General features: G+C 41.9%; 1 protein-coding gene across 2 annotated transcripts; it reads left to right on the top strand.

The window, feature by feature from the left end:
• The first annotated feature begins 5,122 nt into the window (after positions 1–5,122).
• LOC129854494 (tetraspanin-3-like) lies at positions 5,123–11,077 on the top strand. Of its 2 annotated transcripts, XM_055921591.1 has the most exons (7): positions 5,124–5,329; positions 7,188–7,379; positions 7,495–7,569; positions 7,708–7,809; positions 7,942–8,094; positions 8,947–9,030; positions 9,933–11,077. In XM_055921591.1, the coding sequence occupies exons 1-7, from the start codon at positions 5,267–5,269 to the stop codon at positions 10,023–10,025; spliced, it is 762 nt and encodes a 253-aa protein (XP_055777566.1). In that variant the 5' UTR covers positions 5,124–5,266; the 3' UTR covers positions 10,026–11,077. The 2 variants fall into 2 exon arrangements, with proteins under 2 accessions (XP_055777567.1, XP_055777566.1); XM_055921592.1 differs by lacking the exon at positions 8,947–9,030 and having other exon boundaries at positions 5,123–5,329.
• The last annotated feature ends 27 nt before the right edge of the window (positions 11,078–11,104 follow it).

The raw sequence follows: 11,104 nt of genomic DNA, 5'->3' as shown, positions 1-11,104 counted from the left end.
GCTCGGTCAGGAGGAATGGGCCAAAATTCACCCAACTTATTGTTGGAAGCTTGTGGAAGGCTACCCGAAACGTTTGACCCAAGTTAAACAATTTAAATCCAATGCTACCAAATACTAATTGAGTGTATGTAAACTTCTGACCCACTGGGAATGTGATGAAAGAAATAAAAGCTGAAATAAATAATTCTCTCTACTATTATTCTGACATTTCACATTCTTAAATAAAGTGGTGATCCAAACTGAACTAAGACAGCGAATTTTTACTAAGATTAAATATCAGGAATTGTGAAAAACGGAGTTTAAATGTATGCGGCTATGGTGTATGTAAACTTCCGACTTCAACTGTACATATAATTATACGGATGAGCAATGACAGAGCGGCATAGACAAGATGCAAAAGGTATGGTATAAAATACAGTATATACATATGAGTATGAGTAATGCAAGATATGTAAACATTATTAAAGTGGCATTATTAAAGTGACTAGTGATCCATTTATTAAAGTGTCCAATGATTTCAAGTCTGTATGTAGGCAGTAGCCTCTCTGTGTTAGTGACGGCTGTTTAACAGTCTGGTGGCCTTGAGATAGAAGCTGTTTTTCAGTCTCTCGGTTCCAGTTTTGATGCACCTGTACTGACATTGCCTTCTGCATGGTAGCGGGGTGAACAGACAGTGGCTCGGGTGGTTGTTGTCCTTGATGATCTTTTTGGCCTTCCTGTGACACCGGGTGCTGTAGGTGTCCTGGAGGGCAGGTAGTTTTCCCCCGGTGATGCGCACCACCCTCTGGAGAGCCTTGCGGTTGTCAGAGGTGCAGTTGCCGTACCAGGCGGTGATGCAGCCCAACAGGGTGCTCTCAATTGTGCATCTGTAGAAGTTTGTGAGATTTTTTGGTGACAAGCCACATTTCTTCAGCCTCCTGAGGATGAAGAGGCACTGTTGCGCCTTCCTCACCACACTGTCTGTGTGGGTGGACCACTTCAGTTTGTCCGTGATGTGTACGCCAAGGAACTTAAAACTTTCAACCTTCTCCACTACTGTCCCCTCTGCTGTTTCCTGAAGTCCATGATCTCCTCTTTTGTTTTGTTGACGTTGAGTGAGAGGTTGTTTTGCTAACAGCACATTCCGAGTGCCCTCACCTCCTCCCTGTTGGCTGTCTCGTCGTTGTTGGTAATCAAGCCTAGTACTGTTGTGTCGTCTGCAAACTTGATGATTGAGTTGGAGGCGTGCATGGCAACGCAGTCATTGGTGAACAGGGAGTAAGGAGGGGGCTGAGCACGCAGCCTTGTGGGGCCCCAGTGTTGAGGATTAGCGAAGTGGAGATGTTGTTTCCTACCTTCACCACCTGGGGGCGGCCCATCAGGAAGTCCAGGACTCTATTGCACAGGGCGGGGTTGAGACCCAGGACCTCTAGCTTAATGGTGAGCTTGGAGGGTACTATGGTGTTGAATGCTGAGCTATGCTCAATGAACAGCTTTCTTACATAGGTATTCCTCTTGTCCAAATGGGTTAGGGCAGTGTGCAGTGTTATGGCAATTGCATCGTCAGTGGACCTATTGGGGCGGTATGCAAATTGAAGTGGGTCTAGGGTGACAGGTAAGGTGGAGGTGATATGATCCTTGACTAGCCTCTCAAAGCACTTCATGATGACAGAAGTGAGTGGTACGAGGCGATAGTAGTTTAGTTCAGTTACCTTTGCCTACTTGGGTACAGGAACAATGGTGGGCATCTTGAAACATGTGGGGACAGCAGACTGGGATAGGGAGAGATGGAATATGTCAGTAAACACACCAGCCAGCTGGTCTGCACATGCTCTGAGGACACGGCTAGTCATGCCATCTGGGGCGGCAGCCTTGCGAGGGTTAACACGTTTAAATGTCTTACTCACGTTGGCCACGAAGCAGAGCCCACAGTCCTTGGTAGCGGGCCGCATCCGTGGCACTGTATTATCCTCAAAGCAGGCAAAGAAGGTGTTTAGTTTCTGGAAGCAAGACGTCGGTGTCCTTGACGTGGCTGGTTTTGTTTTTGTAGTCCGTGATTGTCTGTAGACTCTGCCACCTTCGTCTCGTGTCTGAGCCGTTGAATTGCGACTCCACTTTGTCTCTAAACTGACATTTTGCTTGTTTGATTACCTTGTGGAGGGAATAACTACACTGTTTGTTTCCGGCTATAATCCCAGTCATAATTAAATGCGGCCGTTCGTGCTTTCAGTTTTGCGCAAATTCCGCCATCTATCCACGGTTTCTGGTTAGGGTAGGTTTAAATAGTCACAGTGGGTACAACATCTCCTATACACTTCCTTATAAACTCACTCACCGAATCAGCGTATACGTTGATATTATTCTCTGAGGCCACCCGGAACATGTCCCAGTCCGCATGATCAAAACAATCTTGAAGCGTGGATTTCGATTGGTCAGACCAGCGTTGAATAGTTCTTAACACAAGTACATTCTGTTTGAGTTTTTACCTAAAGGAAGGGAAAGGGAGCAGCAAAATGGAGTCGTAGTCAGATTTGCCAAAAGTGTGTGTAGAGCTAAAATGGGTCTCTCTTTTGCTGTATGATGAGATTATAAGGTTTGGAACAACTATATAAGCAATCATTTAGGAACCACTCCTTCATTTGAGCATGGTACTCAAGATGTGTAGCAGATCGCGATCTGTGAAACTCACCTGAAGTGTCTCCGCTTGCGTTGACAAATAGCTAGATTTTTGGTAGCGCTACTGGGTAAGATGCTTCAGTAGGGCAGTGGTCCGTGTTAACGAGGCAGAGATCATGGGTTCAAGCCTCGGTATGAGCCGAGGAAGTGGTACTCGCTAATAAGTAAGCAGCGTGATGTCCTTCACATTTGCATAAATCAAACACGAAAAGTGTTTGCATAAATCAAACACGAAAAGTTTGGGTAGCGTCTGGCTCTGTATTACAGTGCATGTATCTCAAGTTAGGATTCGTCCCTTTAAAGGGGCCATCTGCGATTTGTAAACAATGTTATTGTCAACAAACACTGTATAGCCTCAAAGCACAGTTAAAACTATCATTTTGATCTCATGGATGGTCAGTCAGTCCTTGAATCCATAGCTCTGTCTATGAATTTGAGAGTGTTTACATTTCTCCAGCCACGTCCCTCAGCTGTTTACCAAAACGCTGGCGGGATGGCCACTTTATTGTTCTTTGAACTGCAGATTGCCCCTTCAAGTGCTTACATGGTACTACATCATACTGCCTAGAGCACTGGGTCTATTTAATCTGCAACTCCACCTTTAATTGCACTATCCCTAAACATTTGTTTAAAATAAATAAATAAATCCCTAAACATCAATCGGCTTTACTCAGAATATATACGATTCAAACCTAGTAAATTGCACCACACAGTAAATTCCAATTCAATAGCATATGGATGTCAATACCCTTGACTGGATTACCAAGATCAGCCTGTCAAGGTTCGGTAACAGTGTTTTATTAAATTGTATTTTCTTTTTTGTTAGGAGTTAGATTAGCTTTAATATTGCAGATCGATTGGGGGTTCTATCATTGTAATTGTTTGGAAATGATGCAATCTCCCCTAACCCATACACCCCTCCCCTAATTGGAGTAAACTAATGGACGACAATGCTTAGGCTTCTACTTCCAGCTTAATCATTTTACGGACACTGTATATTTTACAATAGTTATCATTTTTTATTTGTTTTATTTGTTTTTAGTCCCACCCTTCAGCTACTCTCAACCCCTCCCATCTATCCCTGTAAAACATGCAGTTTTGATTTCTAATTAGCATATATTTTTCAACCCTGCTGTAATTTTACTAAGAGTAGTATTATATTTGTGCTATTTGCAGATTTAGCTCCAGGTAAAGTTGCAAATCTTCAGCTATTCCTGAACTTATGACCAAAAGCAAACTACGTATGGATATCATAAGGTGAATGCACCAATTTGTAAGTCGCTCTGGATAAGAGCGTCTGCTAAATGACTTAAATGTAATGTAAATGTAAGGAGGGCGGGAGAGGGCCTTGTATACATTGCGGAAGTTAGAGTAGCAGTGATCCAGAGTTTTGCCAGCGCGAGTACTACAGTCAATATGCTGATATAATTTAGGAAGCCTTGTTCTCAAATTTGCTTCGTTAAAATCCCCAGCTACAATAAATGCAGCCTCAGGATATATGGTTTCCAGTTTGCATAAAGTCCAGTGAAGTTCCTTGAGGGCCGTCGTGGTATCGGCTTGAGGGGAGATATACACGGCTGTGACAATAACCGAGGAGAATTATCTTGGGAGATAATACAGTCAGCATTTGATTATGAGGAATTCAGGTCAGGTGAACAAAAGGACTTGAATTCCTGTATGTTGTTACAATTACACCATGAGTCGTTAATCATGAAACACCCCCGCCCTTCTTCTTCCCGGAGAGATGTTAATTCCCGTCGGCACGACATACAAACATTATCGACTCCTACAGCATATCCTAAGAGAGCCATGTTTCTGTGAAACAGAGTATGTTACAATCCCTGATGTCTCTCTTGAAAGCAACCCTTGCCCTAATTTAATCTACCTTGTTATCTAGAGACTGGACATTAGCGAGTAATATACTTGGAAGCAGTGGGTGGTGTGCACGCCTCCGAAGTCTGACCAGAGGATCGCTCCATCTACCTCTTCTCTGGCAGCGTTGTTTTGGGTCAGCCTCTGGAATCAGCTCAAATTCCCTGGGTAATTCGGACAAAGGATCCGCTTCGGGAAAGTTGTATTCCTGGTCGTAGTGCTGGTAAATTGATGCCGCTCTGATATCTTCTAGTTCTTCCCAGCTGTGGGTAATGTAACACTTAAGATTTTCTGAGCTAACAATTTAAGAAATAATACATAAAAAACCGAAATACTGCAACATTTCCTAAGGACTAGAAGCAAAGCCCTCTCTGTCAGCACCATTTAAAAAAAAACATTAGATACAGTATAATTGTTTATATTTTTTATAGGAGAAACAGGGCTGGCATGTAGGATTCCTCTCCCTCTAGCTCACACTTCAGTACAGTAGGTGGCAGTAATGACCCATAACAGTGGATGCCATCCGCCGATAAACCCCACAGAAGAAGTTTGCCGTCGGGTTGTTTTGATGATCTCATCTGCACACGTGACATATCCGCTCTTTTGTAGAAGGCGGCAGTGGGGTAGAACCTACCACTGCACTGAGGTATAATAAGAACGGTCAGGACAGCCATTTTATTACCATAACATCCATGATCCATCCGAAATTACAGTAACATATTTGGATTCCAGCGCAACCATGGGCCAGTGTGGAATTACTTCATCAAAGACCGTCCTGGTGTTTCTGAATCTAATATTCTGGGTAAAATACCACGAACTTGTTTCAAAACATGTATTTGACGCTAGGTAGTCAAGGTTGGGATTAATTACAGTACGCAACAGAAATTGCTAACGTTAGCTGCAGCAAAGGGAGGCGTCTGCTAACATTAGATAGCTCACGTTAATTCTCTACAAAATTAATATGTGGAGCTTTCCAACCATCCTGTCTAGTTTGTTTATTAAAGTATACATTATTTCTGAAATGTATGTTTTGCAGTTATTGCAAGCACGGGTAGAACAAGTACAGGTAGCCAGCAGATCCGACCCGTTGGTGGGTAGGACAACATTCCTGTGTATATAAGACACTTTCCGTAAATGGCGGCTGTTGCCACATGCTAGCTAACTAGAGGAAGAAAACGTCTGAACGACTACTAGTTTCAATTATACAATCTTCTCAGTGTAAGAGTTGGGAAATGGAACCATTCGGAGTACAACGCATTTCCCATCCCTCGATTAATGTACATTGAATGGGTTATATCTCGAGGTGTCAGAGACTAATGCAGCTGTTAGCAAGCGTGTCGGATCTGCTGGCTAATATCGGACAGGCATTTGCCATTGTTGTTAGCTCTAGCTTTTAGCTAGCTAACCGTCTGACATTTAATGCTGCAATTTGTTGCATGAAAACCAGCGAGATTGAATGAAATACTGCATAACGGTGGGTAAGACTATTTGCACGATTGTAGTTTGTGCCAGTCAGTTTAGCAGAAAACGTATCAACACAGAGAACAATGAAAAACATCTTTGCTATCACTGTAAGAGACCTAGCTAGCCTGCTGGCTAACGCCTAGCCGCCATGCGATGTCCCCGACATTTCATTGCAGCATCAATGTTTTCACAAGTTAGTATTTCATATTGTTTAGGCCTAACCTCTCACCCAATCTCATCTGACTACTCACGCTAAATTATTACGCTGCTCTGTCGTTCGCGATATACTTGAATTACCGAGAAGAAACTAACGGGCGTAGAGTTTGGCAATAGCAAGGAGTCCGTCTAGCAGCCAGACACATCTGATAGTGCTTGGTAATACAGTGTGCTGCAATGTTCACTTAGCTTAACTTTACATGACTGAAGATTCCCTTTATTTATTTATTTTTTAAACAAAATTTCCAATTGCAATATAATAGCAAAAAAACATAGGACATCACTACACATGTATTTTTCTCTGAAGATACATAAAATATCATGTTTGTTTATTAAAATAATAAACAAAAACAAGAAATAAAAATCCCTATACATGAATTGCCAGTGACAACAGTTTTAAAAATTAGGGTACCTAAAAAAAAATACTAAAAAAAAGAATGTCAGTGTTTGCAATTGTTGTAAGGATACATCGTTTTTTTAAATATTGACTAATTGTAGATGTTTTATTAAATATTGGATTTTAAGTAAAAATATATTGCATTTAGCGACAGATTTCAAATAGTTTTGTTTTTATTTGAATAATAACATATTACGTCTCATTGTAAGTACATGGGTCATATTAATTAAATTAAAAAAATGTAATTACTTAACTCACTCCAAAATAACTTCAGTCACATTTTATCACAAAAATGGCATATGTCCTCTTAAGTCCATGAATTTAGACAAGTTATTTCAAGGGTATATTTTGCAAGTTTTTAAAGTGAAACTGAGGATACTCTTGCTACACACCCAGCAGCTAGCCAGTGACCACATACCAACATTGTTTTTAACAAACACACATAAAGGTTTGTCTCAGTCTGCACACAATATTGGGTTTTCTTTCTGATAAGCAAAAAAACTTTGGATGTTACATGCCTGACCCACACTCTTTCTCTTGCTCTGTCTCCCTCTCTGTCTCCCTCTCACTGCCCATTCTCTAGGCTGCAGCTGGAATTCTGTGTTACATTGGAGCCTATGTGTTCATCACATATGATGACTATGACCACTTCTTTGAGGATGTGTACACCTTGATCCCAGCGTCCATTATAATAGCAGTCGGGACTCTGCTGTTTATCATTGGGCTGATTGGATGCTGTGCCACAATACGGGAAAGCTCCTGCGGACTAACAGCTGTAAGTATTGAAAAGCACATGGATACAAATGTAATTTGTATAATGCAAGTAAATATAATTTATAATCTTTGGACTAGATATTGAATTGATCATATCTCTTCTCTTTGCTCTGCAGTTTGCTGTCATTCTCCTGCTGGTGTTTGTCACAGAAGTTGTTGTGGTTGTTATTGGCTATATCTACAGAGCTAGGGTTAGTATTGGCCTACTATCTAGTGTCTTATCGCACAATAACAATAGAAAAGGGTGAATGGGAATGCAGTTTGTTAGAATTTAATATGAATGTTACAATTCTTGCACAGATGAAATTGACATTGTTGCTTGTACTCAGGTGGAAGATCAGGTGAACCACTCCATTCAGAAGGTGTATGATGAGTACAATGGCACCAACACAGATGCCCCCAGCCGTGCCATCGACTATGTGCAGAGACAGGTGAGAACAACGCGACTGGATTTATTTCTCCTGACATGTTTTTTAAAAAGATGGCTATAGGTGAGTTTGCAGGTGCCTACAGCAGTCTCACTCTCTCTCCACATCTCTCTCCTACCCTCTCCCCCGTCATAGCTCCACTGCTGTGGCATTCACAACTACTCTGACTGGAGGAATACTCGCTGGTTCAAGGAGTCCAGAAACGACAGTGTTCCAGTCAGCTGCTGTAAACCCAACATCAGCAACTGTACTGGAACCATGAGCCGGCCTGGCGACCTCTACCCAGAGGTAAGAGAGAACACGCACACCCAAGCGTTTCCTTTAGCCGGTAAATAGCCCAATGAAAATAAATATTGTCTATAAATGGACTTTTGTAGCTCAGTTAGAGCATGGCGCTTGTAAAGCCAGGGTAGTGGATTTGAATCCCAGGACCACACCAACGTAAAATGTATGCACGCATGACTAAGTCACTTTGGATAAAAGTGTCAGCTAAATGGCATTTATTACAAATCCCATTGGCTATGCATGGTGATTGGTTCAGGTTGTCTTTCAATCGCATCATCTCTCTGCTATGCCTGTCTGTCTTGAGATTGCGCTCTCACTAGCAAACTTACAGCATTGTATCAACTGGTACCGGCCCACAATGTTTCCTGCGCCAGTGAGTCTGAAGTGTTCACTGTATTTTAAAGAGAATTTACAGACGTCATACAATTCCACCAAGGAGGAATATTTCGATTAAGTCATTTTGCTTCCCTCTTCCTCCTAATCTAATGCCTAGTCAAGCAGCTTAAAAATGCTGGATACAGTGCAAATCAAGTTAGCTAGTTAGCTAACTAGCTACCGTACCAAGGATGGAGGCACAGCATTTCTTTTTACATAAACACTGAAACAGGATATTGTGCAAGGAGCCAACGTTCACTTCGTAGGCTCTAAATTCTCCTTGCATATTTATTGTAGTCACTTGCATATGGTGTCAATGAATTGTCAGTGGGCACTCCTAGAAAACCATGACCTAACACATGACGGCATTCAAATGAGAATCTATTTGATTTGGTTGGACATTCGACTCACACATTTCTTTCCTAAAGAAAATACTGACATACAGACACATGTTTTTAATATTTGTCCTTTTTCCTCTAGGGCTGTGAAGCTCTTGTTGTGAAAAAGCTGAAAGAAATCATGATGTATGTCATTTGGGCTGCTCTGACCTTCGCTGCAATACAGGTAAACAATTATAGGCAGGTAGCCTAGTGGTTAGAGCATTGGACTTGTAACCGAATGCAAGATTGAATCCCCGAGCTGACAAGGTAAAAAATCTGTCGTTCTGCCCCTGAACAAGGCAGTTAACCCACCGTTCCTAGGCCGATATTTGAGTCCTTCTGTAATAACATCTGAACCATGTGTACCAGGTGCATGTTAACTAGAGCTGCAGTAATGTCCTCCTGCAGTGGGAGTCTCTAGTCTAGTAGGCCTTGAGATGCTGCTGAGAAGCTGACCTGATTGTGTCAAATCACTTTTTCAATGTTTCAACACTACCTTACGGGGACATCACAACATGGGTTCTGCTGACCAGTCACTTCCCTTCTCCTTATGAGGATAACTTGCTCTATTTGTGGAGTCACTGGATGCATAGTAATTATGAAATGGATGTTCAAATGCAGTCTCATGAGTCATAACAATGTAGAATGGTGCAGGTATCCCAAACAGCCTTTATTCTCCAGGCATAAAGAGCATTTAAATACCAGCCCTGATGAAGGCATGCGTCACATTGTGCAGGTGTTAATGCTCAATGTACCCGGTTAATGAAGACTAGGGTGCCTCGACCTGTTTTTTTCTACCTTTTTTGTAGGTATGATTCTTCTGGTTTTCCTTTTTGTTCTCCTTCATTCGAAGAACTTCACTTCACACACCAAGTTCTCTTCAATTAATTGAATCACGTGTGATGGCATGGCACAAGGCTGGGACAGAAACCCTGCACTACTGTCGCTCTAGGAGCAGGACTCCTTGAAATTCTAGTCTTTCACAAGACGGAGTAGCTGGCCAGTGCACGTGAAATTTTATTCTGGGTGCAGCGATGATGATAATGCTAACTATGCATACTGTTGTACTCCTCCATCTGCCCGTAGATGCTGGGGATGCTGTGTGCCTGTGTGGTGCTGTGCAGGAGGGGGCATGACCCGGCCTATGAGCTACTGGTCACCGGAGCAACCTACGCATGAGGAGGACACAGGCCCCGCCCGCACCAAGGGCTCCACCAATAAGAATAAAGAAAAGAAGCCTCACCTGACATGTCCACAATTTGTAGTTTTCAGTAGTAGTAAGCTCAAGCACACCTTGCACAGGATAACTATTGTGTATACACTGGTGATGGGGTGGGGGTGGGGGTCTGTGAAAATAATTATTTATTGAACATGCTTTGTAACTTTTAATTTTAAATGTTTGTTTTTTAGACACTATGGAATGCCTAAGGCCAAAGTTGTTAAATGGCGAATTGATATTGTTGTTTTTCTTTTGCTCAAGAAATACAACCGTGCCTATTTTCTTTTCCCTTTTGGGGCACAAGGGATGATTAGGGGCTCTTTATGGAAGAGAACTACTGCTCAGTGCAATATGTGGAATGTACTCCTTTCTCATGTGTCAGTTTGCACTATGACTAGAGCTCTGGAGGTATTTAAGGAATATTTAATCATGTGAATATTAGAAGTACCTTTATCTATGAGGGACCCTGTAGTTTACCACTAAATTGTGAGTCAGTCTCCATTCATCGGTAGTGTAGAGGTACTTTACCAGTGTTACCTAAGACCCATGTGTAGATAGAGCTTTGTGTTACAAGTTGGTACATATGTATGTGTTTTCCAACACACACATTCTAATACCAAGTATGAAAGGGAAGGGGTGAATCTCAATTGTATTTTCTTGATTCCCTTGTCCTCTCTCCATGCCTCCTTTTAAAATGCATTGGAGGAGAAGATCCAAGTGGAGATACCTCAGATCTGTGCATTGAGAAGCTGAGGAGGGAGGATATGAGGAATACAATTGAGATTCACTTGAGATTCAACCCTGCCTGGGAATGTGATGTAAACCACCAAAGAATTGGGGCTGGGACGGAGGGAGTCACTTTTGTTTTGTATTTTTGTGGCATTGTGTATTATTTTTCAAACGGAAGTTGATATTTAGACTTGTAGCATTGCAGAAAATAATGTGAAACAAAGTAATGTAAATAGATTGGGGAAAGAACTTTGATTGAAATAAACCTACATTTAAACTAAAACATGTTTTATTGTTCACTGATGAACTG

The sequence above is a fragment of the Salvelinus fontinalis genome, chromosome 4, assembly GCF_029448725.1.
Source record: "Salvelinus fontinalis isolate EN_2023a chromosome 4, ASM2944872v1, whole genome shotgun sequence".
Taxonomy (NCBI): domain Eukaryota; kingdom Metazoa; phylum Chordata; class Actinopteri; order Salmoniformes; family Salmonidae; genus Salvelinus; species Salvelinus fontinalis.
The sequence above is the reverse complement of the archived record's forward strand: the minus strand, read 5'-3'. Positions and strand labels throughout refer to the sequence as shown.

Bases quoted from the DNA above. Each gene is read 5' to 3' on its own strand.
- LOC129854494 (XM_055921591.1), top strand. From the start codon at position 5,267: ATGGGCCAGTGTGGAATTACTTCATCAAAGACCGTCCTGGTGTTTCTG. The intron at 5,330-7,187 runs GTAAAATACCAC...CCCATTCTCTAG, and splicing joins TTCTGAATCTAATATTCTGG to GCTGCAGCTGGAATTCTGTG. The intron at 7,810-7,941 runs GTGAGAACAACG...CCCCCGTCATAG, and splicing joins TCGACTATGTGCAGAGACAG to CTCCACTGCTGTGGCATTCA.